This window comes from Mustela erminea, chromosome 12 (genome assembly GCF_009829155.1).
Source record: "Mustela erminea isolate mMusErm1 chromosome 12, mMusErm1.Pri, whole genome shotgun sequence".
NCBI lineage: Eukaryota > Metazoa > Chordata > Mammalia > Carnivora > Mustelidae > Mustela > Mustela erminea.
In genome coordinates this window covers 6,695,838-6,721,773 of record NC_045625.1, presented here as the reverse complement: position 1 = coordinate 6,721,773, position 25,936 = coordinate 6,695,838, and the positions used below count along the sequence as shown (strand labels likewise).

Genomic DNA, 25,936 nt, shown 5'->3' with positions numbered 1-25,936 from the left:
GAATTCCCGATGGCTCCCGCTGGAACCCTGGGGAGGCCACATTAGCAATCTGTCGGCACAGCTCCTGCGTCCGTGCTCAGTCTTCGTGTCTGTTAAATGGGGAAGCGGCCTGCCTTCTCTGGTGGTGGTTTCCCAGCTACCTGGTGACCAGATGGCTTCTGGAGAGAGGCCAATCGGTGCGCCCCCATGTGAGTGGCAAGGCTGTGACGTCTCCCAGCTAGACACCAGGTGAAATTTTGGACAGTGGGTGTGTCAACTCCAGGGTCCCGGACGGCCGGGCCACCCTGGTTAACCCCCTCCTATGGGTCCTTTTCAGATTGAACCATGATTCCAGTGACAGAGCTCCGCTATTTTGCGGACACGCAGCCAGCATACCGGATCCTGAAGCCGTGGTGGGACGTGTTCACCGACTACATCTCCATCGTCATGCTGATGATTGCGGTCTTCGGGGGCACGCTCCAGGTCACCCAGGACAAGATGATCTGCCTGCCTTGTAAGTGGGTCACCAAGGACTCCTGCAATGACTCATTCCGGGGCTGGGCAGCCCCGGGCCCGGAGCCCAGCTACCCCAACGCCACCGTGCTGTCGACCCCCGGCACGGGCCCCACGGGCATCAGGTACGACCTGGACCGGCACCAGTACAACTACGTGGACGCCGTCTGCTACGAGAACCGCCTGCACTGGTTCGCCAAGTACTTCCCCTACCTGGTGCTTCTGCACACGCTCATCTTCCTGGCCTGCAGCAACTTCTGGTTCAAGTTCCCGCGCACCAGCTCGAAGCTGGAGCACTTCGTGTCCATCCTGCTCAAGTGCTTCGACTCGCCCTGGACCACGCGGGCCCTGTCCGAGACGGTGGTGGAAGAGAGCGACCCGAAGCCGGCCTTCAGCAAGATGAACGGCTCCATGGACAAGAAGTCGTCGACGGTCAGCGAGGACGTGGAGGCCACCGTGCCCATGCTGCAGCGGACCAAGTCCCGGATCGAGCAGGGCATCGTGGACCGCTCGGAGACAGGCGTGCTGGACAAGAAGGAGGGGGAGCAGGCCAAGGCGCTCTTCGAGAAGGTGAAGAAGTTCCGTACCCATGTGGAGGAGGGGGACATCGTGTACCGCCTGTACATGCGGCAGACCATCATCAAGGTGATCAAGTTCGTCCTCATCATCTGCTACACTGTCTACTACGTGCACAACATCAAGTTCGACGTGGACTGCACCGTGGACCTCGAGAGCCTGACGGGCTACCGCACCTACCGCTGCGCCCACCCCCTGGCCACGCTCTTCAAGATCCTGGCGTCCTTCTACATCAGCCTGGTCATCTTCTACGGCCTCGTCTGCATGTACACGCTCGGGTGGATGCTGCGGCGCTCCCTCAAGAAGTACTCGTTCGAGTCCATCCGTGAGGAGAGCAGCTACAGCGACATCCCTGACGTCAAGAACGACTTCGCCTTCATGCTGCACCTCATCGATCAGTACGACCCGCTCTACTCGAAGCGCTTCGCCGTCTTCCTGTCGGAGGTGAGCGAGAACAAGCTGCGCCAGCTGAACCTCAACAACGAGTGGACTCTGGAGAAGCTGCGCCAGCGGCTCACCAAGAACGCGCAGGACAAGCTGGAGCTGCACCTGTTCATGCTCAGCGGCATCCCCGATACCGTGTTTGACCTGGTGGAGCTGGAGGTGCTGAAGCTGGAGCTGATCCCAGACGTGACCATCCCGCCTAGCATCGCGCAGCTCACGGGGCTCCAGGAGCTCTGGCTGTACCACACAGCGGCCAAAATCGAGGCGCCCGCCCTGGCCTTCCTGCGCGAGAACCTGCGGGCCCTGCACATCAAGTTCACGGACATCAAGGAGATCCCGCTGTGGATCTACAGCCTGAAGACCCTGGAGGAGCTGCACCTGACGGGCAACCTCAGCGCCGAGAACAACCGCTACATTGTCATTGACGGGCTGCGCGAGCTCAAGCGCCTGAAGGTGCTGCGGCTCAAGAGCAACCTGAGCAAACTGCCGCAGGTGGTCACCGACGTGGGCGCGCACCTGCAGAAGCTGTCCGTCAGCAACGAGGGCACCAAGCTCATCGTGCTCAACAGCCTCAAGAAGATGGTCAACCTGACCGAGCTCGAGCTGATCCGCTGCGACCTGGAGCGGATCCCGCACTCCATCTTCAGCCTCCACAACCTGCAGGAGATCGACCTCAAGGACAACAACCTCAAGACCATCGAGGAGATCATCAGCTTCCAGCACCTGCACCGCCTCACCTGCCTTAAGCTCTGGTACAACCACATCGCCTACATCCCCATCCAGATCGGCAACCTCACCAACCTCGAGCGCCTCTACCTGAACCGCAACAAGATCGAGAAGATCCCCACCCAGCTCTTCTACTGCCGCAAGCTGCGCTACCTGGACCTCAGCCACAACAACCTGACCTTCCTCCCCGCTGACATCGGCCTCCTGCAGAACCTCCAGAACCTGGCCGTCACGGCCAACCGGGTGAGTGCGGGCCCACCGGCTGCAGCGCCCCGGGCTGGTGGGGGCGTGTGGTGGGGAGGGGTTTGCTCCCGAAGCTGGGCATCTCCGGGTGGTCAGGATGGTCAGATGCTCCTAGCTGGGGGAGGTCCTCACCTGTGGTTCCCAGAACCACCCGGGAGGGGCTGGTTGACAGATTCCAGCGCCATCTCCTACTCCTCCCCTGGATCTCCTGACTCGGGATCACTGGGCTGCCAGGGGGCTGTCTCTGCCACAGGATGTTGCAGAATCCTTTTGCTGGGAGGGATGGTGGTCTGTCCCCGCCGAGGTGACCTGGGGCAGATTTCTCGTAGGCAGGGATGTGCAGGGACAAGAGATCCAAGGGTTGGGTTGTGGGAGGTGAGGCTTAGCCTGGAGCCTGTTCTAGACCACATCGGGAGCTGAGGGGCCGCCCTGGGCCCGTGGGGCACAAGAACCGTGGGTGCCTGGTGCTCACTGAGGCGGAGCCGGGTGGTCTCTGCAGCTCTCGCCACCCCCCCACCGACACACCCTTCTCCCTCTGCTTGTCACCACCCGCCTTTCTGGAGAGGAAATTGTGCAAACCATTTCAGGCCAGCCGTATGGGAGGCCACGCCCTGGAGATGCCCAGGAAACCGTGTGTTCCAGCCCCTTGCCTGGCCAGGGAAGCCCCCACACCCACGGGCCCCTTCTCAGAGGCAGGCGGGTGGGGTTGAGGGCTGGGTGCTCCTGTGGCTTTGTGGTCTGGCCCCTGTGGGGCTAATAAAGCCGCAGCCATGGAAGGATCACCCCTGCCCACCCGTCCTGGGGATCTGTGTGAAGAGTGACCTGTTCCCATTTTCTACTTTCAGGGTGGGACATGGTGAGGCAAGTGGTGGTGGGATTCCAAAGCCCGGGGTGGGGACTGTGGAGACCTGGTTCCGATACCGCCTCTGCGCCTCCTTCCCTCGCAGCCAGGGGCACCGAGCAGCCCACGCTGTGTGGGCACCGTGCTCTGGGCAGCACCTCTCTCCAGCAGCCTCATGCGCAGGGGCAGGTGGGACCTGAAATCCCCGCCCCACCCGGCCCCAGGAGAGGACGCACTTCCTCCAGCGTCCCTCAGATTGGAGGGTCTGGGCCTCCCTCCCCTCTTCCCTAAGCCTCCCTTACTGCTCACCACCCTGACTTGTCCATGTATCCGAGAAAGAGTCACAGACTCTCTCTTCCTTCCCCACATTCTGACTTAGTGAGTGTCCAAGGACCGAGGTCAGATCCCAGATTGCTTCACGTGGGAGCATCTGCCCCCAGGGCCTGGGACAGGCCGTGAATCAGAAAAATTGGACTCCTGGAGGGAAGCCACATGTGGGGAGCACCAGATAGATCCCAGCCCCTTCTTTAAGGGCTTCCCAGAGCATACTGTGGGGGCCGGATTGCCCCTGGAGTTGGGCCCGACTAAGGCACCTCAGGACCCTTTGTAACCCGCCTCCTATGTCCTGGTGGCCCACGGGCCCTGCACCGGCTCTGTGTGGCCCCCCCGGGGCTTGCTGGGCCCCCCTTCCAGGTGGAGGACCCATCAGGCATCCAGCCTGGCTCGCAGTTCCGTCCCCTACCCCTGGCTCCTCACCCCTAGCAGGACCTTGAGGTCACATCAGGCCTTTTGGCTGAGGTCACCCCTCAGGAAAGGAGCTGGAGACAGGCACGCTGTCCGGAGGAAGGAGACCCCCTGCTCACTGCTTAATCACATCCTGTCCCCGCTCCTGGAATGCCAGAGGCCTTAGTAGGGGAAAAGTTCACTTGGGCTGGTGCTTGTCAGGCCCATCCTTTTAAATTGGAGCCCCTCTCCTCCTCCCTGTGAGCTACCTGGGGCTTCAGGTAGACCAGGAGGGCAGGCAGGACCCCGCTCCGGCCTCAGCCGCTCTTTCCCCAGGTGTAAACTCAATGAATAGGCGTGAAAGATGCTCGTGGTCTTCAGATTCACTTATTCAGTCTTTCATTGATTTGGCAGATGTTTTTCGAGCATTCTTAGGGTAGAGGAAGGTGACCCAGGGACAAATAAAGCCCCTGGCTGCCCATCTGGAGGCTCCTGGTCAAACACAGGGGTGGTGTCAGCCCAGATTTAGGGCAGGCAGACGTCCTGGAGGAAGGGACATCTCCCGTGGCCAGGTGAAGGGGAAAGGGAGAGTCCAGTAGGTCCTGACAGTGCGGGGCGGGGGGGTGGGGGGTGGGGATGGGTGAGCTAGCAGCCCCTGGAATTTGGACTTTCCCCTGAGGTCAGGGCCGGAAGGAATCCTGTTCTTCCCTCTTGTTTCCATGTGATCTTTGTTGCCCTCGTCTGGTGACGTGGATCTTGGCTCTTTCATTCAGTGCCTGACACAGAGCAAATGTTCACCAAATTCTCCAAGTAGATGAAGAAACGAGCTGACTGATAATTGGGGGAGATTGTTCTTGCTGCAGCGGGAGGCGTTGGGTTTGAAGGGCACGAGGGAGAAGTCAAGAGCTGGCAGAGACCCCTGGTGGCGCCATTGGTGGGCAGGGTAGCGGGGTGAGGCCTTGACTGACAGAGGCTGCCCTGGGTGGAGAGACTTTGGTGGGAGAATCCGCAGGATAGGACTGGATTGGACGAGGGAGACAGGGAGAGGTCTGAGGGACTAGGGGTTTCTCACTTGGCTGCCTGGGAAGATGGGTCGTTGAAATAGGATGCAGGAGGGGTCACTGGTTTTCCGAGAGGAGAGTGTGTGTCCCATGTTGGGTGTCTGGGGCCCCGGGACATCCAAGGGACCATGTTGGGTCAGCCTGCAGCTCAGGGAGTCCTCTCTGTCCCTGCCGGGGCTCCTGGAGGAAGAGGTGTCCTTGTCGAGCTCACTGCGGGGAGAGGGTGGCGGGAGAGAGGAGTCTGGCTCAAGCGCGTGGGCTTCCAGCACGTGGGGCGGTCGGCTGAGGGACGGATTCGGGTCCAGTGGATTAGGAGGGACTGTTGGTGACTCTGGCCATGTGGTTTCAGGGGTGGACAGGGGCAGAAGCTGGATCACAGCTGAAGAGAGACAGCATTTTCTTCCATGTGGTTCGTCGGGGTGGGGGAGGGCGATGGAACAGCCCCAGAGGCTTCTGGGAATATTGTCTCTTTTTTCAAAGACTAGGGGAATCTGGGGCTACTTCGGTGCTGAGGGGGGAGCCATCGACGTCCCTGGGAGGGAGGAGAGGACGGGACCCCCCAAGCCTTCTGCAGCCGAGTGACACCTTTGGGAAAGGACAGGTCCAAAGGACGGGGTGACTATGGCGAGGCACTGAGCCACTGGGGCACCTTCTCTTTTCTCTGGGGGACCTGGAGGCAGCTCACTGGCTGGGGCAGGGGTGCTGGGGAAGGGGCGTTTTAGGGAGGGAGCTCTACACATGAACCCCAGCTGTGGCACTCAATGGGCCAGGCCTTTCATGCTGCCCTGACCCCTGTCTGAGCCACCAGACAGGGGTCGGGGGTCCCTGTGTGTGTGTGAGCGGGAGTGGACTCTCTGGGAGGCTCAGGCCTCTCTGTCCTTCGGGAGCCCACTTCCTGTCACGCCCTCTCACCTTCGTGTCCCTGACCTTTAGCCCTGCTCACCTGGAGGCCACCTTGGCTCCATCCTTGACCACTGGGCACGACGATGGCTGTTTTTGGAGGCCCAGGTCGGGGTCTCTTTTCAGACAGTAAGTCACCCAAGATCCAAGTCTGCCCAAAGGCCCTCAGCCACAGAACACTGAAGGCGAGAGGCATTGCCCGTCCTACCTCTCATTCTACAGGGGCGAAACCAAGGTCCAGAGAGGGAAAGGGCCTTGCCAATGAGTGCCATATTTGGAAGAATGGGAGCATGGCGCGGGCTCTGAATCAGAGGAAGCAAGGCTTGCTTACACCCTCTCCTGACCTTTGTGGCCGTGCATTCTTGGACACCCCGCCTCTGCAGGCCTCAGCGGGACAATGGGGACCGTGAGAGAGCCACCTCCCAGGGCTTACTAAACAGTCTCTCCATCGTCCTCACGTGGGATCGAGTGGGGTCCCTTCTGCCCAGCCCTTCTGAAGGAGACTGTTCTGGCAAATAGGTTCAGTGAGAACCCGGGTTTATAGCCGACTCCTCACAGAGGGCAGGGGAGAAGGCAGCATTTATGGACCTTTTCCTATGTGCCAGAGACTCAGCAGGGGCCCACTTGGGCCCCACTGTTTGCTCCTTGCTTCGCCAGCAGTGTGGGCAGATAGCCGAGCCCAAGCTGTTGAACCTGGCTCCGGCTTGGCTCCCCCCGTTCCAGCTGTCAACCTCTGGGCAGGTTAGCTTCTTTAGGGCCTCCTTGGTGAAACGGTACCCAAATTGGAGAGCAGAGGAAGTGTTGATGTGGTATTTACCGGGGGTTCTGACGGGCAGATGAGGTAGTAGTATCAGTGCTCAGGGCGAGCCCACTGGGGAGGAAGCTGCGTGGGGCGTAATGATCCATACTGGACCCCCTGCTCTCATGATCAGGGTGTGACTTGACACATGAGGGGACTGAGGCCCAGGACAGGGAGGTGTGACAAGGCTGGGGTCCTCACCCCTATCAGAGTGCTCCCCGCACTTCTCAGCACCTGGGGTATGTGACTTTTTTCAGCGTGCTGCTCTCTTTCATAAATCGTTCTTAAACCAAGCAGGCCCCACAGCCTGGCTCCTGAGGAGCCCTGGGCATTGGAGGAGGGGGCTGGATTGACAGTAGCTGGCCAGCGTGACCTGCTTCTTAGGGTGCCAAGCGCTGGGACACAGCAGGGAACTAGGGAGCCCCAGCCCTGCCCTCTCAGAGCCTGGCCGGGAGTGACAAGTGATTAAGCAGCTTTGCTGCAGAGGGATCGGTGACACTGGGGGCCATGAGTGCCCTAGGTGTCCCAGGAGGTCAGGGAAGGCTTCCCGGAGGAAGTGAGTGCAAGAGCTAAGACTTCCAACCCAGGTGGAGGTCAGGCAGGCTTTAGGCCAGATGGAGCTGCGGCCGGGGGCCTGTGGAGCTGAAATGGGTTTCAGAAGAGCGGCTGGTGCCTGGGGTGAGAGGCTGGGAAGACACCTCAGCCAGGGCCCCAGGTCTGAGCTGCGCCCCTCACTTTGGCCCTCTGCTCCCGCCCTTGCAGATCGAGGCGCTGCCTCCAGAACTCTTCCAGTGCCGGAAGCTGAGGGCCCTGCACCTGGGCAACAACGTGCTGCAGTCTCTGCCCTCGCGGGTGGGCGAGCTGACCAACCTGACCCAGATCGAGCTGCGGGGCAACCGGCTCGAGTGCCTGCCCGTGGAGCTGGGCGAGTGCCCGCTGCTCAAGCGCAGCGGCCTGGTGGTGGAGGAGGACCTGTTCAACACACTGCCCCCCGAGGTGAAGGAGCGGCTCTGGAGGGCGGACAAGGAGCAGGCCTGAGCGCCGGCACACGGCTGAGCACCAGCTCGCCGCGGAGTCCTCGGGGGCCCCAGGACCCAGGGACGACCAGCCGGGCCTCAGTCAGGGCCGGAGCCTGGGGCTGGACGTCGGCCAGGCTGCGGCCACAGGACCGGGACCGGACCCGAGGGGCTGGCCCCTTCCCTCCTTCTGAGACTCACGTCCCCCAGGGCAGGCGCCTGTCGGGGAGATCAGAGACCTATGTCTTCGAGCGCAGTATTTGGACAATCAGGGCGGCCCCCCTGGAGGCCGCCTCTGCGGGAGGCGGATCCCCGGGGCTGTCCACTTAGCTCTGGTATTTATTTTTCTGCACTTCCCCTCCCCTCCCTCCAGATAACTTCTACATTCCCGACAAAGTTCATTCAGCTCGGATCGGGAGTATGTAAGGAAGGGTGGGCAGTTTCCCTTTTCCTGTTTTGGTGATGCCACCGGTAGGACCTCCCAGACTTGAGCAGAGGGGTCCAGGGAGAACCAGCCGCGATAGTCACCCCAGCAGTGCTGGGCTGGGTTCTGGCGGTGTGGCCCAGGGGACAGCAGGCCACCAGGTGGAAAGGCCAGGCCTGGGGCTTGTCTCATCAATTTTAGATTTTTTTTTTTAAGTAAAAAGGAAAAAAAAAGAACATTTTTTTTTAAAGCTTTGAAAATTGATGGTTTGGGTATTAAAAAGAAAAAAAAAACTAAAAAAAAAAAACTAAACTAAAAAGAAAAAACCAGTGAAGGCCAGTGAGTTGGGGTCTCAGGGCAGGATGGCAGCTTCTCTTGAGCAGAGCAGCAAGACACTGAACTGTTCCCCCCCCCCCCCCCCCCCCCCCCCGCGGGGGCCTGCAGGCTGCAGGATGTGTTCGAGTCTGGTGTGACCTTGGTCCAGGAGTTCTGTTTGTTCCTCTCCTCTCCTAGGGCGGGGATTTTGTTTTGTTTTGTTTTGTTTTCGGTGTCTTGTTTTCTTTTTCCTCCATGTGTCTTGGCAGGCACTCATGTCTGTGGCTGTTGGCCAAAGGGAATGTTCTGGAGCTGCCAAGAAAGGAGGAGACTCGGGTCAGCTAATCCCCGGATGAACGGTGCTCCATGCTCCCCGTCCGTCCCCCGTCAGTGTTAAGGAGCCAGGAGGAGCTGCCCCGCCCGGACTCTGCTTCCCACCTGCTGTGTCAGGAGTTTGCCCAGTGCCATCCGTAGCCTCAGCTGCCAACGTCAGCCCCGTCACCTCCTGGCCCTTCAGAAGAGACCCTGGGAGGCGGGGTTGTTGGGGGCAGGCGGGGTAGGTCACTGCTCAGAGGGGCAGGCTCCCCAGGTTTGGGTCCCGGTTTCTGTCCCAGGTGCCAGGCATACACACGCTGCCCTCTCGGCGCCTGGTGGCAAGAAGCCTCCTCACTTTAGATAAGCCACGGGGGTCCCTGCATTAGAAGGGTGCCCCGCCTTAGATCAATCACTTGGACACTAAGGCACGTTTTAGCGTCTCTTGTCTTCATGATTATGTCCCTTTGTCTGTCCATTTGTGTTTCTGTGTCATGTCAGCGGATGTAATCCTCAGAAATAATGCACACTAGCCTTTGACGACCATGAAGCAATCCGTTACATGAGGGTCTGAACTTGTAGACTCCATTCAAATATCAAATAAATCTATAACAGAAAGTAGCCTTTGGAGGTCTCCGTGTCATGGGGGGGACCCTTCTCTCAGCTCTTTGGGTCCCACTGGACTCTGAGGACTAGTTTGTTGAGTGGCTGCTGCCGGGCACCTAGAAGCAGGTGCCCCTCTCCCTGTCCCTTGGAGGCCGCTACTGGGTGTGGGCTGGACAGAGTCTGATACAGGTCAGGTGTGGCCTGGGCCTGGGGTCTTGCCTCCAGCCTGGTCACCTGGAGTTTGGGCCTTCATGAGCTTTGATGGGTGGGGAGGCCGCGGAGGGGAGGGGGACACTGGGGTGGGAGCCAGTGGTCTCCAGTCTTGTCCCTGCTCTGTTATTCCCTGCATGAAGTTGGGGCAACCCCTTCCCTCCCACAGCCTCCAGAACCCCATCTGTGCAATGGGCGTTTCCACTCGTGGGCCCGCCGAGAGTCACTGTGGGAGAGCCAGCTCCTGGCCCCTTTGGGAGCCTGCTGAATGTGCTGGGGTCAAGGACAGAGGCTCAGGGAGATGGGTGGAGCTGCCTTCAAATCATAGCTCGGCCACAGCTTCCTCGTTTGTAACATCAGGCTAGTATATGCAACCTTGTAGGACTGTTCTGAGGCTTACCTGATGATGACTTGGTAGTGGGGCTGGCTTTCAGTGCCCAGTAACTGGTCAGTCTTCCACCTGGACCAGTGAGGTTTGCGGTGGGCTGACCTGGGGACCCAGGGGCAGGGGGCTTTTGGCGAAGAAGAAAGGCCAATCCCCTCTGAGACCCTCCTGTCCAGTCTGGTACCCCCTTACCGACTCCCACTCCCCCACCCAGTCTTGGGGCCACCCTGCGCCACCAGGAGCAGTCGTGTTGGACCTGGAGCTGGTTAGCTCTTGGAAAAAACAAACAAACAAACAAAACAAAACAATGCAAACCCACCTCCCAAAGCCTGACCTGGATAAATGAGCAAATCGAGGAGGCCCAGCCCCTCCTTCTCCCGTCTGAGCCCCCCTGCGGGCTGTCCCCTCCAAACTTCAATAGTGTAGTCATTCCACAGATGACAACAGCAGTTTGGACAACGGGGAAGCTCAAAATAAGAACTACCCTCATATTTCACCCAGAACAGTCCCCCCAGCTAACTTCTGGTGAACAGCTAGCTGATGGGCGCTTTCAGTGAGTCCCGGGCCCTGTGCCGAATCTCTTTATCGGCAGGTAAGTATTCCTCCTTCCTCCTTTCGAGAGGTTATCCCCAAACTACAGATGGAGAAAACAAGGCCCAGGTCTGGACTCAAACCCAGTTTGCCTCATGAAGCCTCCACTATAAGCTGTCGGTGGGGACTCCCAGGGGAGCTCCTGGCCCATGGGATGGGGACCCTTGCTGTGCCCCTGACACATGGCGGGGGTCCCTGTAGTGGACAGCTGCGTCAGATGAGGCCAGGACAGCTGGGAATGGGCCTTGCCTCAAGTGAGCTGAGTCTCCTAGAAGACAAACTATGCCTGCCCTCCTCACCCAGCCGGACTCTTCAGAACCTCTTCCCCATTCTCAGGAACCTGGCCACCCCTCTCCCTAGCCTTTGGGAATTGGGACCGAGCAGTCACTCCCAGTGCGGTGGCCCAGAAAACATGACTTGACTTGGGGCCAAGGCTCCTAAAGGCTGAGCTCATGTCCCCACACTCACTCCCAAGACATTCTGTCCCTTCGCCATTCAGAAAAATGTCATTTCGGGGAGGGCCAATGACCAGTTTTCAGGAGCTACAGCCAGAATGGCCCTGCTGGGCAGGCCATGGCGGCTGTAGTCCTGGCTGGTGGATTTGAGACACCCAACATCTTGGGCCGGGGAACAGGAACATGGTTTTCCCCTCATTCTGGAGACCCAGGTTCCCGGTTGTATCCCCTTCCTCTTTCTTCCTTTCTTTGTTTTTGTTTTTGTTTAGGCTTATTTACCTAAGTAATCTCTGCACCCTTTGTGGGGACTGAACTCAGGGCCCAGAGGCAAGAGTCACATGCTTTTCCAACTGTGCCAACTAGGTGCCCCCAGCCCCTTCCCTTCTCTAAGATTTCCCTTTATCTGCTGTCTTCCTCTGAGCTGTAAGCTGACCCTTCCATCTTTCCCTAATCCTCCCAAGACGGACAGAGTTTCTGGGGATCAGAGCTGGGAGGGGCCCAGACAATTCTCTGAGGACCTTTTCCACCTCTGGAACGCAAAGCCACTTGCCCCAGTCCAACCTGTCTGATGTGCAAGTCCCCCAGGCCCACCCTGTGTCCCCCCCACCCTACACTGATGCTGGTGGCCTGGGGATTTTCTAATCCACACATGAAGTCCAGAGAGAGGCTGACATTTCTGCTTGCTTCAGCAGTACATATGCTAAGAAACAGACAGGGGCTGACATTTGTCAGAGGTCACAGTGAGTCATGGTGCCTAGGATCAGGGATCCTTCGGCCTCCCCAGCTTCTTCGCGCTGACACCCCTCGAATACAATTTCTAGGCACCTGGTAAGCAGCCAGAAGGGGGCGGTTTCTGCAAAACAACTGGGACGGAGCCATTAAAAACCACGAAGGAGATTGGAAAGGGCTAATCCTAGATTAACTAGGGGGATGGACCCAGGGTATTGGGCTGGGGCAGAGGCAAGGGCCCCATCCAGGTACAGAAGTGACTTGGGGTGGGGGGGGACAGTGTGTGCTTGGGGGAAGGGTTGGGGGTTGGGATTGGGCTTCCTCTGGGTGGGAAAGGGTTAAGTCCTCCTCCGTCTCCCAGGCTCCAGCACTTTGCACCCGTCACCCCTTATTAGGCACTTCCAAACTGCTTAATTTGTACTTTCTCCTCTCGGGCCTCCGGCAACAGCAGCGGCACCCAGAGCCTCAACCTCATGTCCTGCCTGAGTCCCTCGCAGCTCCAGAAGGTAGGGCCATGTGGGGTGGGGGTCTCTCCGACTTCTAGTAGACCCTGGAAACTCAACCCCACCCTCTGCCATTTTTATTTATTTATTTATTTATTTATTTATTTATTTATTTATTTATTTATTTGGCAGAGATCACAAGTAGGCAGAGAGGCAGGCAGAGAGAGAGGAGGGGAAGCAGGCTCCCTGCTGAGCAGAGAGCCTGATGCGGGGCTTGATCCCAGGACCCTGGGATCATGACCTGAGCTGAAGGCAGAGGCTTTACCCCACTGAGCCACCCAGGCGCCCCTGCCATTTTTCAAAAGATGAAACAAACCCAGAGTAGTCAGTGTCCAACCACCGAGTGACGGAAACTGTAATAAAGAGTAAAGATCAGGGGCATCTGGGTGGCTCAGCCTTTGGCTCTGCTCATGATCTCGGTGTCCTGGAATCCAGCCCTGCCTCAGGCTCCCTGCTCAGCGGGGAGTCTGCTTCTCCGTCTGGTTCCCCGCCCTGCTCTTGATCTGGCACACTCGCGCAACTCTCTCTCTCTCAAATACATAAATAAAATCTTAAAAGATCAGGCAGCCTAGGAGTGGTTCCTGATTGCGAGGAGAGAAGCGGGAGAAGGCAGGCGAAGCTGGGGCGGAGCGGGGGGGCAGGGCCCGGAGTGGGGGCGGGGTGAGGAGAAGGCGGAACGCCCCGCCCCGCCCTGAGCCCTTGGAGGGCAGCAAAGTCCCACCTGCGGTCAAACACGAAAAGCTAATGCTTGGGAATTAGAGTGACGCAGACTTAAAAAACGTGTCCCTCGTTTATTCCTGACGACGAGAGGAAAATGCTGAAAAATACAGAAAGAGAAAGTCTCAAAGAAGAAAATGAAAAACCACCCATAATTTCCAACCCCAAGACTTAGTATTTTGGTAGACACCTTTTTTTTTAAATTATTAACCTTTTTTTTTTAAGTTAACATATAATGTATTATTTGTTTCAGGGGACTGAACAACTTTAAAACTTTAAAAGTTTCAGGGTACAGGTCTGTGATTCATCAGTCTTACACAATTCACAGCACTCCCCATAGCACATACCCTCCCCAATCTCCAGAACCCAGCCACCCCCTCCCTACCACCTCCCTTGCCTCCAGCAACCTGCAGTTTGTTTCCTGGGATTAAGAGTCTCTTATGCTTGTCTCCTCTCTGGTTTCATTTTCTCCTCCCCTCCCCTAGGATCTTCTTTCTTGTTTCTCAAATCCCTCATATCAGTGAGATTATATGATAATTGCCTTTCTCTGATTGACTTATTTTGCTTAGCATAATACCTTCTAGTTCCACCCACACTGTTGCAAAGGGCAAGATTTCATTTTTGATGGCTGCATAGTAATCCTGTGTGTGTGTGTGTGTGTGTGTGTGTGTGTGTGTGTGTGTACACACCACATCTTCTTTATCCATTCATCTGTTGATGGACATCTGGGCTCTTTCCATAGTTTGGCTATTGTGGACATTGCTGCTATAAATATTCTGGTGCATGTGCCCCTTTGGATCCCCACATTTGGATCTTTGGGGTAACTACCCAGTAGTGCGATTGACAGCCCTAGAAACTTTAAAAGTCGATCATAATAGCTACTTCTTATGAGAGTTTGCCCACCGTTTTTTTAATTTTATTTTATGTTTTTTTCTTTTTTTAAAAAAATATTTTATTTATTTATTTGACAGAGATCACGAGTAGGCAGAGAGGCAGGCAGAGAGAGAGGGGGAAGCAGGCTCCCCGCTGAGCAGAGAGCCAGTTCGGGGCTGGATCCCAGGACCCTGGGATCATGACCTGAGCCGAAGGCAGAGGCTTTAACCCACTGAACCACCCAAGCACCACTATTTTATATTTTAAAAAGATTATTTACTTATTTATTTGAGAGAGAAAGAGAGAGTGAGCAGAAAGGGCAGAAAGAGAGGAAGAAACAAACTGTCACTGAGCAGAGAGCCTGATGCGGGGCTCGATCCCAGGACCCTGGAATCATGACCTGAGCCGAAGGCAGAGGCCTTAACCCACTGAGCCACGCAGGCGCCCCTACTTCGTTTTGTTTTTTTTTTAAGCTGCTTTTTTCTTTTCCTTTTAAGACTTTGTCAGAGAGAGAGAGAGAGAGCACAAGCAGGGGGAGCAGCAGGCAGAGCAGGCAGAGGGAGAAGCAGGCACCCCGATGAGCAGGCAGCTTGATGCTGGACTGGATCCCAGGACCCTGGTATCATGACTTGAGCCAACGGCAGACATTTAACCACCTGAGCCACCCAGGCGCTCCCCACTTTTTTTCCATCCCCCAGTATATCAAGCACACATGTCCACGTCAGTAAATATTTTTCTGCCACATGGTTCTTGTCAGCTGTGCTGAGTTCCAGATAGAACATACTTTGTTGAATGACTCTCCTCGTGCTGAGCACTTAGGTTGTTTCTGATTTATTGCTCTCGTTCAACTTGCCTCAGTGGAGACCCCATCAGTACATCTTTGCCGCCTTATTTGCTGAGCTCCCAACTTCTTATTTTGGAAAGTTCTCGCCCGAGCGTGTCTGCTGGGTCAGAGTTGGCTGTGGGTGACCCAGTTCCCAATGAGGAAGTGTTCAGCTCGATACTGATGTGAAGATTAAGTATCTTAAAAAAAAAAAAAGATTTTGGGGGGCACCTGGGTGCCTCAGTCATTAAGTGTTTGCCTTTAGCTCAGGTCATGATCCCAGGATCCTGGGATGGAGCCCCGCATCAGGCTCCCTGCTCAGCGGGAAGCCTGCTTCTTCCTCTCCCACTCCCCCTGCTTGTATTCCTGCTGTCACTGTCTCTGTCAAATAAATAAAATCTTTAAAAAATAAATAAATAAGGATTTAATTTATTTATTAGAGAGATAGAGAGAGCGAGCAAACATAAGCAGGGGGAGGGGCAGAAGGGAGAAGGGAGCAGCAGACTCCCCACGGAGCAGGGAGCCTGACAGCAGGGCTCAACCCCAGGACCCCGAGATCATGACTTGAGCCGAAGGCAGATCATGACTTGAGCCGAAGGCAGACGCCCAACCCACTGAGCCACCCAGGCGCCCCGAGGATTAAGGCTCTATCACACACAGCTGTCCAGAGACCAAAGGGCCAACGGTGGGTGGGTAGGAATGTCCCAGATTCCCACATGTGGCAGCCAGAGCTGGGCATCATGGGGGAGAAAGGGAAGGGGTGGGGGAGGGCTGTCAGCAGTTGGAAATCGGGTACTTCACAGGGGGGTCAGGAGGTGACGTCCAACGCTGAGATCTTACGAGGGTCTGCCGGCAAGCACGCAGACGTTCGTTCTCTCCTCCCACCTCTCAACAGCTGCAGAGCAAGAGGTCTGGAGGCAAACGAGAATAAGCTCACTGCTTTAACCTCCCCCGCCCCCAACCCTGGCTGTCTGCGGCTGCATTTAGTATAAAGCCCATTTCCTTGCCTGGCCTGCCCCCGCACCCCACTCCACCCACCCCCTGTCCCCCCTTCTGCCTCCACCGTCACTTTGCTCCATCTGGCCCCTCCCATGCTCATGTACTTCACCCATCCTGCTCCCTTAGTCTGGAAAGTTCATCCTTGTCTCTCCCACTCCCATTACCCTGCTGGTCCCTTTATTGATTGATTGATTGATTGATTGATTTAATAAAAGACTTTATTTATTTATTTGACAGAGAGAGAGATCACAAGCAGATAGAGAGGCAGAGCAGAGAGAGAGGGGAAGCAGGCTCTCTGCTGAGCAGAGAGCCCGACGCGGGACTCGATCCCAGGACCCTGGGATCATGACCTGAGCCGAAGGCAGAGGCTTTAACCCACTGAGCCACCCAGGCACCCCCCTTTATTTATTTATTTTTTAATTTGAGTCACTTTTTTTCTTTTCTTTTCTTTTGAAATTTTATTTATTTATTTGACAGACAGAGATCACAAGTAGGCAGAGAGGCAGGCAGAGAGAGGAAGGGAAGCAGGCTCCCCGCTGAGCAGAGAGCCCAATGTGGGGCTCAATCCCAAGACCCTGGGATCATGACCTGAGCCGAAGGCAGAGGACTTAACCCCCTGAGCCACCCAGGAGCCCTTTGTTTGATGTCAGCCTCCGTTGCTAGACTGTAAGCTCCAGGACGCCAGGCTTCCTCATTACTGTAGCTCCAGCTCCTAAAACTGTGCTGGTACACAGTAGATGCTCAATAAATTTTAGTTGACTAAATGAATAAGGTTGTATTCCCCTGTGCCTCAAAGCCCACTGGAGGGGAGGGATGGTGACACTTCCCCTTCCTCCTTCCTTCATTCAAGCAACTACTATTGGTTGCTCCCCACTGTGTCCCAGATGCCGTGCCTCGGTTAGGGGTGTGTTGTGGGGGGAGACTGAGCAATGAACAGGACACTTGGTCCTGTCCTCCCGCACACTTGGGTTTCAGGGACGGGTCAGGTCAGTCCTCACAGAGAGCATTGGAGAGGGGGAAGCCTGAGTTTTCTCCTCACCTTCAGTTTCAGGAGGATGGATTCCTGGTGCTGGAAGGATTTTTCTTTGCGGATGAATGTGCCGTCATGCAACAGAGGATTGGCAAGCTAGTGGCTGACATGGATGTCCCTGTCCACTGCCGCATAGAATTTTCTACCCAGGAAGAGGGGCAGCTGAGAACCAAAGTAAGTGCCTGCGGCAGGTGAGAATCTGCGGCAGGGATCTGGTTTGAAAGGGAGGGGAGGGGGCTCAGGCCCCAGGCAGAGAAGCAGCCTGGGACGGAGGCCCCCAAAGCCCATGGGGAGGCCCCCAAAGCCCATGGGCTCATTCTGATAAGAGATGGAGCCCTGAGCCCTCCCTGAGCCAGGCTCAGTGCCTTGTCTGCGTATTTCCTCGCTCCTCACTGTGGATTTATAAGGTCAGTATTATTACCCCTGTTTGACAGCTGGGGCAAATGAGGCCTGGCTCACTGGCCCCATACCACGTGGTCAGTAAATTGATAGAATGAGGATTTGAACCCCGATCGCCTGTTCGCTGCTCTGCGGAACTTCCTCAGTGGTTCTCCTGCTACAAGGGCCTCTTCTGTGGCCAGCAGCCCGGAATGAGCCAAGTGACTCTGATGAACACCACCGCCCCTCCCCCAGCCTTACCCCTCAGGGAGGCTAGAAACCCAGCTTCTCCACCCCCACCCCTCGTGACTTAATAGGACTCAATATAGTTTGAGAAGGGTAAGTTGAGACTCGGGGGTTCTCCCACACAGTTCACTTAACCCTTCAGGAGCCTATCTGTGGGGGCGCCCGGGTGGCTCTGTCATTGCGCATCTGCCTTTGGCTCAGGTCATGATCCCAGGGCTCCCGGATCGAGCCCCGCATCGGGCTCTCTGCTCAGCATGGAGCCTACTTCCTCCCTCTCACTCTCTCAATAAATACAATCATAAAAATAAAGAAAAGAAAAGAAAAGAAAAAAGGATCCTGTTTGTGGTGTGGCCCCGGAGCCAAAACTGTGGTCCTAGCTGCGCCACACGGCTCCTTCACGCTGAGGAGCTCCTGCCATCTGGTGGGCATAAAGGGAATGACAATGGCCTGAAGACTGGGAACCCAAAGAGCATGACTGGGGGGCACTGTTCAGCAGGACTAAGGGTTACAGAGTAATTTCCTCCAAATAGTGGGTTTCTTCTGGCCTCAACCCCGCCTTCTAGGTGGGGACAGCAGAAATGGGGGTCCAGTGCCTAGAGACAGGTCACTCAAGGCCCCATGGAGTGGGGGTGCCAATCTTGTGCCCTCCTAGCTACCAGAGACCAGTGAAGGGTTGGGGGGAGGATGGGAGAATAAAATGTATGTATCTTGGTTTATAATGCTTGCAAAGAGCTCAGCACAGTGCCGTACTCAGTAAACCCTCAATATTCACCACTGGTATTAAGACTTAGAAATGTGGGGGGGCGAGGGCACTGCTTGACTCAGTTGTTGAGCTTCTGCTTTTGGCTCAGGTCCTGGTCCTGAGGTCCTGGGATCAAGCCTGGTATTGGGCTCCCTAATTGGCAGGAAGCCTCTCCCACTCCCCCTGCTTGTGTTCCCCTCTCTCGCTGTGTCTTTATCATATAAATAAAATCTAAAAAAAAGACTTTGAAATAGGCATTAGGAGGAAAAAGATCAGGGGTGTCTGGGTGGCTCAGCCAGTTAAGCATCTGACCTCGGCTCAGATCCTGATCTTAGGGTCCTGACTTCAGGGTCCTGGATCGAGCCTTGTGTCAGGCTCCCTGCTTGTCCTTCTGTTCACCCCCCACCCATGGGCATGTGTACACACTCTCCCTCTTTCAAATAAATGACAAAATTTTAAAATATTTTATTTATTTATTTGACAGAGAGAGACACAGCGATGAGTAATAGTTAATATTCATCATTTAGCTGGGCTCTGGCTGAGTGTTTTCTGTTTCGCCACAGCAGTAGCAGTAACGATGATGATAAAAGCAGATATTCATGTAGCACTCACCACGTTCCAAGGACTGTACTAGCACTTCATGTACACTAATTCATAATCGCTGCAACACCCGACAGGATACCTTTAGTCACATCTATACTTTACGAGGAAACTAAGCCCAGAGAGGTTTAGCAAGTGGGGTTGTGGTCACACAGCAACTCCTTGGCAGGGCTGGGATTTGAACCCAAGTATTCTAGCTCCACGGTCTGTGCTCTCAACTACCGTAAGATTCAGCCTCTCTCCGAAGCCTCCATCAATCCTGACAAGGTCAGTTCAATGATTATTTCCCTTTACAGATGAGGAAACAGGCGTAGAGTGATAACAGGTGACCCAAGGCTACCTGCGAACTGCGCCTATTGGACTACGGTGCATAGACTCAGAATCACACTGTATTGAGCATAAGAATCATGTGACTTATTAAGTGATTTCCAAGAAATTTTATGCTGGGGCTTCCTAGTATGCTTCCAGGTACTGGGGGTTTCTGTTCACTGTGCCTCAGTAGATGAGTTCGAGAACTTACTTCTGGGGGGTTGGGAAGCATGAGAATCCTCTTGCCTCTTGGCCAGCCCCAGCTCTGACCCTGTGATGCTCTCTCAGTCCCTCTGATATCCCCTCTCCCCAGGGCCAGGGTGACAAAGACTATTTCTTGAGCAGTGGTGACAAGATTCGCTACTTCTTTGAGAAAGACGTTTTCGACGAGAAAGGTTCGGAGCTGGGGCCCCTGGGGTGTGGGAAGGGCTAGACTGGGGTATCTCCCCCCAGGGCTGAGGGCTCCCCACCGAGGCCAGTTGCCCAGCGGAAGGTGGACTCCAGCTCTTTTGTCTTTACCTGTTCCTTGTGCTACAGGAAATTTCCTGGTCCCTCCGGAGAAATCCATCAATAAAATTGGCCACGGTAAGCAGGTGCCTGGGGGCAAGAAAACAGGGAAGCTGAGGCCCGAAGAGCCCTGGGGCCTAACCCAAGGCCCACTGTAAGAGTTAGTGGCCCAGCAAATGGCACTTCTGGCTTCAGCTCACACTTTGGGCCCGCTGCTCTGGCCTTATGATGCTAACCCTAGATGCTACCAACATAGCCCTGGGAGAGGAGCCAGCTGAGTCCCCGTGCAGATGATCCAAACCTCAGGCCTGGGGTGCTCCTGGCCCTTACTGCTTTCTGGAGCCTCCTTCAGGAGTACCTAACATGTTGGCATGGTCCCTATTCTGAGACCCCAGATGAAGCTAGGATGTCTTCTTTTTTTTTTGTTCCCCCAGGATCATATATTATAATTTATTTTGCAGACCACCTTTTTTTTTTAAAGATTTTATTTATTTATTTAGAGAGAGAAAGAGAGAGTGTGTGAGAAGGAGGAGGGGGAGAGGGAGAGAGAGAATCTCAAGCAGACTTCCCATTGAGCGTGAAGGGCATCATGGCTGTGGGGGTGGGGCAGAGTGGGAGACCTCGATCGCAGGACCCTGAGATCACGACCTGAGTCAAAATCAAGAGTCAGGCACTCCATCGACTGAGCCACCGGGCGCCCCCACTCGTTTTTATTTTTTTATTTTTTTATTTTTTAAAGATTTTATTTATTTATCAAAGGGAGAGAGGGGGAGAGAGCGAGCACAGGCAGACAGAATGGCAGGCAGAGGCAGAGGGAGAAGCAGGCTCCCTGCTGAGCAAGGAGCCCGATGTGGGACTCGATCCCAGGACGCTGGGATCATGACCTGAGCCGAAGGCAGCTGCTTAACCAACTGAGCCACCCAGGCGTCCCCCCACTCGTTTTTAAACTTGAAGTTACATCATACTAGTAGAAAGAATTTTTGTAAAAAATTCTTTGTTAAATCTTTGTAAAAAGAATTGTGGTAAAATATATATAATATAAAATTTGCCATCCTAACCGTTTTGAAGTATAAATTCAGTGGCAATAAGTATATCCAACCATCATTTCTAAAGTTTTATTTATTTATTTTATTATTTTTAAAAAATATTTTATTTTATTTATTTGACAGAGAGAGACACCGCGAGAGAGGGAACACAAGCAGGGGGAGTGGGAGAGGGAGAAGTAGGCTCCCTGCTGAGCAGGGAGCCCAAGGCAGGGCTCGATCCCAGGACTCTGGGATCGTGATCCGAGCCGGAGGCAGATGTTTAACCGATTGAGCCCCCCAGGTGCCCCCTATCCCTTGCTTTTTGTAACAACAACAATAATTAAGAGACGACCAGACCAGGCATGTGTTAGCCCTTCGAGTCTTGGGGCAGCCTGAGAGGCAGGACTGGTCTTCCGGTTCTGCGGTACAGAGGAGAAACTGAGGCTCATAGGAGATGAAAATGGTCACTTGAAGCATCACAGAGTAAGTGGCAGGACCGAGACCACTACCAAGTTACAGATCCCTTTGAATCGGGTCTGGATTGAGGTTTCCAGATGGCTGCAAGGCCGAGAATCAGGCTGGGGGCCCGTCTCTCCGTTATGAGCCGGCAGAAAGCTCCATGAGTACAAACAGGTGAGAAGCCATAGTAAGGCCCCTGTCTGGGTGCTCAGGGCCAGGCTCAGGGGGACGCATGAGGGCAGAGGGGCTGGCCCGTCAGTCTGCCTCTGTCCTGCAGCTCTGCATGCCTATGACCCTGTCTTCAGGAGTGTCACACACTCCCCCAAGGTGCAGGTGAGTGAGGGTGTGGGCGAGGGTGGGGGGTGGCCCAGGTGTGAGTGTGGGCAGGCTGGAAGTCTGACCTCTGTCCCCCTCCAGGCCTTGGCCAAAAGTCTGGGCTTCCAGATGCCCGTGGTCGTGCAGAGCATGTACATCTTCAAGGTGAGATCCCTGTCATCCCCAGGCCTCAGTTTATCCTCTGTAATATGGGCAGAGTACTCATACTAAGCCCCTCCTTACCATGGGCCAAAAGCTGCCTCCCTGAGGAATTCCTAAGTTGCAAGGAGAACATGGGAAATCTGTCTCTTCGGGGTAAGGTGCCTTGCACTTAGTAGGTGCTCAGTTAAAATTTGGTGGCAGGAAGGAGGGGCCCCCCAGGACTCTCCCCCGCCTTTCTTTTTTTTTTAGATTTTATGTATTTATTTGACAGAGACAGAGGGAGCACAAGCAGGAGGACTGGCAGGCTGATGGAGAGGGAGAAGCAGGCTCCCTGTTGAGCAGGGAACCCAATGCGGGACTCAATCCTAGGACCCTGGGATCATGACCTGAGCTGCAGGCAGACATTTAACCGACTGAGCCACCCAGGCATTCCTCCCTTCTTCCTTCTTTTGCTATTGAAATGCTGTGCTCCCAGCTTCAAGGCCTAGCTCACTGCCTCCTACTCTAAGCAGACTTCCAGTTTTGCCTTGGGAAGAAAGGGATCCTGGGGCTGAGTGGCTTAACCTCAAGCCTGGGCCCCGGCCTCTCTTGCCACCCCTCACTTCTGCCTTTGCTCTCAGGAGGCGTGCATGTGTTCGGACTCGGAGCTCCCTGTGGGCAGGGTGGTTTTTCTCTCTGCCGCCCTCCTGGGCCTGGCACACGGTGGGACTCCATAGCTGGGTGCTGGCATGGAATCCTTAGAAGCAAACGCATCCAGGACTTAGAGTGGTCCCTGCTCCAACCCACTCTCCTCTGGCCTCACCGGCCCTTCTTCTTTCTTGCAGCAACCTCACTTTGGTGGCGAAGGTGAGCTGAGAACAGGCCATGGGGTCCAGCAAGGGTCACGGTGGGACATCTGAGGCATCAGGGGTTGTCAGGTCTCTGGAGGGAGGGATGGCACCTGCTGAGATGTCCATGGGCAAGAGCCTGGGCCAGGAAGGAGAAGCTACCTTTTGTTCCTTTTTGGAACTGTCTATTGGGAGGGTGTTCTGGAGTCCTTGGCATAGTGGTTCTCGAACCTGGCAGCACCTCCTAGCTGGTTAAAATAGATTCTGGGGCCCCAGTCCCTGAGCTCTTGAGTCAGTAGGGTTGCAAGAACCTGTAAACATGTATTTTTTTTAAAGATTTATTTATTTGAGAGGGAGAGAAAAAAAAACACACACATGAGTGGAAGGGTGAACAAAGGGAGAGAGAGAGAGAGAGAGAGAGAAACAGATTCCTGCTGATTGTGGAGTCCCACTTAGGGCCGGATCTCCGGCCCCCAAGATCACGAGCTGAAATTCAGAGTCAAATGCCCAACTGACTGAGCTACCCAGGTGCCCCATGAACCTGTATTTTTAACAAGCTCCCTGGAGGACTGATTTAACAGAGAAATTGCTGCTGTAATTTCAAACCCCCTGGATGCACAGATCACTTTTATAGCCTCCCTCGTGGGTGATTATCTACTTCTACTTAAATACCTCCCATGACACAGGCTCAGCCCCTCAGAGCCAGACCTTTCCTTCATTGCATGAGCCCAAGTTGGCCTCCTTGGGACTGCCCACTTCTTCCTACCGTTCAGCCCAAGGACAGTCTCCCGAAGGGATGAGCAGCCCCTCCCTGGGTTCAGCAACCCCACCTCCTTTGGTCTTCCTCCAAAGGCTGCGGAGTGCCCGCTGTTAGGACACCTTCCTCTGGACGCTGTCTGGATCGTTCAAGTCAAGTTTGGGGCTTGGAAAACACACAGTGCCCTGGGAAGGAGGGAAAGGAGGCTAGCATCCGTGGTCTGAAGTCCCTTGTTCAGTGGTCTTCCGTCCCGGCTGGGCCCCAGCATCATGGGGAGGGGGTTGAGATGTGGATGGAGGCAGTCGCACACCCTCGTCTCCTTCCGTACTGCCCAGTCTTATGCCACCCGGAGGACCCTGTGGTGGCTGGAGGTGCTTGTTCTGGTTCAGGACGGGGCCTTTAGTCGCCTGGCTGGAATCAAACCACAGCAGCCACTTTTTAGTGATTACAGTGTTGGGCCCAGTACTGAACACTTTTCACACACTGGGTTGTGGGGGCCTCTGGCCTCCCTAGGAGGTAGGTTACTGCCGAGGCCACTTCACCGTTTAGGAAAGGGAAGTTTTGAGAGGTTACATCTCGTGCCCCGAGTCTCCAGGCCGGGAAGCGGTGTGTTTCCTACTGACCCCGGAAGGCTCTGAGAGCTCCAGGGAGTGGGGAACAAGGCCAAGGTGAGGTGGGCTAAGTTCCTCATGCCCAGTCCTGTTGCAGTCGACCCTCACCAGGACTCCACCTTCCTGCACACGGAGCCGCTGGGCCGGCTGCTGGGCCTGTGGATAGCGCTGGAGAATGCCACTCTGGAGAACGGCTGCCTCTGGTTCATCCCAGGCTCCCATACCGGTAAGGACACCTGTCCCGCCCTGCCCACTTGTATCCTACCCTCCCTGGCAGAGAGACCCGGGTAAAAGAGAGGCTGAAGACTCCACCTTGGCTTGCAGGTGGGGTGTCAAGAAGGCTGGTACGGACCAGTGATGGCTCGAAGCCTGACGTCAGCTTCCTCGGGTCAGAGCCTGTCCGGGATGCCAGCCTCTTTGTGCCCACCCCAGCGCGGAGAGGTAGGTGGGATGCAGAGGGCAGTGAGGCGGGCCCCAAGGCTGTGCCTGTGGCTCTGTGCTTGCTCGGAACGCCCAGCTCCCCGGACGGCCGTGAAGTCACAGACTGGGAGGTGGGGCTGGATGGGCTCTGGGAAGGCTGAAGGCCGCGCCATTACCTGGAAGGCCTCCCGGATCAGGCTAGAATCCAGACTCTGCTGTCTCTTCGGCCAAATGATTGAAACTTTCCGAGCCTCAGTCTTCCCGAATGTAAAGCGGGGAAGTCAGTGAGATAGACGATGTACAGAAGGTGGGGCACAACGCGGATGCTGAACCAATGCTGGCCGTTCCTTTTAGAACAGGGCAACCTGATGTCCAGTTGGCCTTTTTTTTTTTTTTTAAAGATTTTATTTATTTTTGAGAGAGAGTGAGACAGAGGGAGAAGCAACTCCTGGCTGAGCAGGGAGCCCAATGTGGGAAGCCCCAGGACCCTGGGATCATGACTCGAGCCAAAGGCAGATGCTTAACCACGGAGCCGCCCAATCGCGCTCCGGCCCAGCTTTTGATAGCGAAGTCCCAGCTGCCGGGCACAGTAGAGACACTTGGGCCTGGTTCCACAAACACCGCAGAAGCGGAATGCCCTTGCCAAGGCTTGCCAGTGGCACAGGTCACAGCAGAAGGGACTTGGTCCCAGGGGGACCTCCGGCCAGCAGCACAGCCTCTGACCCTGGAGCAGGCCCCTGAGCTCTCCAGGATGGGAATGGGAGGTGGGAGGGTCCTTTGTCCCTCCCTGCCAAGTGTTCTCCTGACCTGCTGCATTCCTGCCAGGGGACCTCGTCCTAATTCACGGGGAAGTGGTACACAAGAGTGAGAAGAACCTCTCCGACCGCTCACGCCACGCCTATACTTTCCACCTCATGGAGAGCTTGGGCACTGTCTGGAGCCCGGAGAACTGGTAGGTGGCAGGGGGTGTGTGCGCGTGCCCTGGACAGGCTCCTGAAGAGGTCCTGGAGGCTGGGAGCAAGGTCATCTCTCTCTCCGCAGGCTCCAGCCCTCAGCTGAGCTGCCCTTTCCCCCACTGTACACCTGAGCGCCCTCTCCGGGCTGGGCCTGGCCCCTCTAGGGGAAGCTGTGGGCCCCACGTACCAGCGCCTCCCCGCTGCCCAGCTGCCAAGGGGAAGTCGAATCTGTCCCCCTGCGCTTTCTTCCTGCCAGGGTCTGTGCCCCTCAGCCCTGCAGACAGAAGGGCGGGAGGTCACCAGCGGGCAGCAGGAGCCCCCGGTGGGACGGTTGGCTTTCGGGAGACCTCCCTCTCTCTGCCTCTCTCCTGCCCCACCCCAGCCTCCCCTAGGGGAGGCAGCCTTTCACCATGAAAGCATTCTGGCCACTTCTCTGCTAGCTTCCCACTGTTCTCTCCTCTCAGATGCAATTCAGATTAATATGGTACAAGACATACAATAAAACCAACTTCTGGATGCAGCTTCTTGACCCTTCTTTTTCCCAAGCTGCCTTGCTTTCGAGATGAGAGCCCTGCTGAAACTTTTCCCCGGTGTCCTAGCCCTGCCTGGTGAGGTCTGTACGATTTTAATAACACAGTGGGCGTTTGCTGTGCCAAGAGCTTTAAGTGTGTTGTCACACTGCGTCCTCACACCTCCCGGTGAGGATCTTATCATCTGGGTTTACAGACAGAGAAGGTGACACATGGTGTGGGAAGTCTCAGTGACCTGTTCCTGTCCTGGGGCTGTTCAGATTAGCGACTCAGCCAGCGCTTCTAACCTTTGCTCCCCG

At 55.6% G+C, this 25,936-nt stretch overlaps 2 protein-coding genes across 5 annotated transcripts in view; both read left to right on the top strand.

Moving 5' to 3' along the window:
* The window catches only part of LRRC8A (leucine rich repeat containing 8 VRAC subunit A), a 28,364-nt gene extending 18,871 nt beyond the window's left edge, over nt 1–9,493 (top strand). For both annotated transcript variants that reach the window (XM_032306261.1, XM_032306260.1), the window contains 2 exons: nt 317–2,481; nt 7,568–9,493. In XM_032306261.1, coding sequence (XP_032162152.1) covers nt 325–2,481; nt 7,568–7,843 — 2,433 coding nt within the window. In that variant the 5' untranslated portion in view covers nt 317–324 and the 3' untranslated portion in view covers nt 7,844–9,493. The remainder of the gene's footprint in view (nt 1–316; nt 2,482–7,567) is intronic.
* Nucleotides 9,494–9,901: 408 nt separating this feature from the next.
* On the top strand, nt 9,902–25,624 carry PHYHD1 (phytanoyl-CoA dioxygenase domain containing 1). 3 transcript variants are annotated; one of them, XM_032306272.1, is made up of 11 exons: nt 9,902–12,354; nt 16,809–16,967; nt 19,382–19,463; nt 19,606–19,653; nt 21,337–21,392; nt 21,477–21,539; nt 22,361–22,382; nt 23,829–23,957; nt 24,056–24,172; nt 24,977–25,103; nt 25,193–25,624. In XM_032306272.1, exons 1-11 carry the CDS (start codon nt 12,322–12,324, stop codon nt 25,236–25,238), a joined length of 882 nt encoding a protein of 293 aa, XP_032162163.1. In that variant the 5' UTR covers nt 9,902–12,321; the 3' UTR covers nt 25,239–25,624. The 3 variants fall into 3 exon arrangements, with proteins under 3 accessions (XP_032162163.1, XP_032162164.1, XP_032162162.1); XM_032306271.1 differs by lacking the exon at nt 9,902–12,354 and adding an exon at nt 16,362–16,660; XM_032306273.1 differs by lacking the exons at nt 9,902–12,354; nt 24,056–24,172 and adding an exon at nt 16,358–16,660.
* The last annotated feature ends 312 nt before the right edge of the window (nt 25,625–25,936 follow it).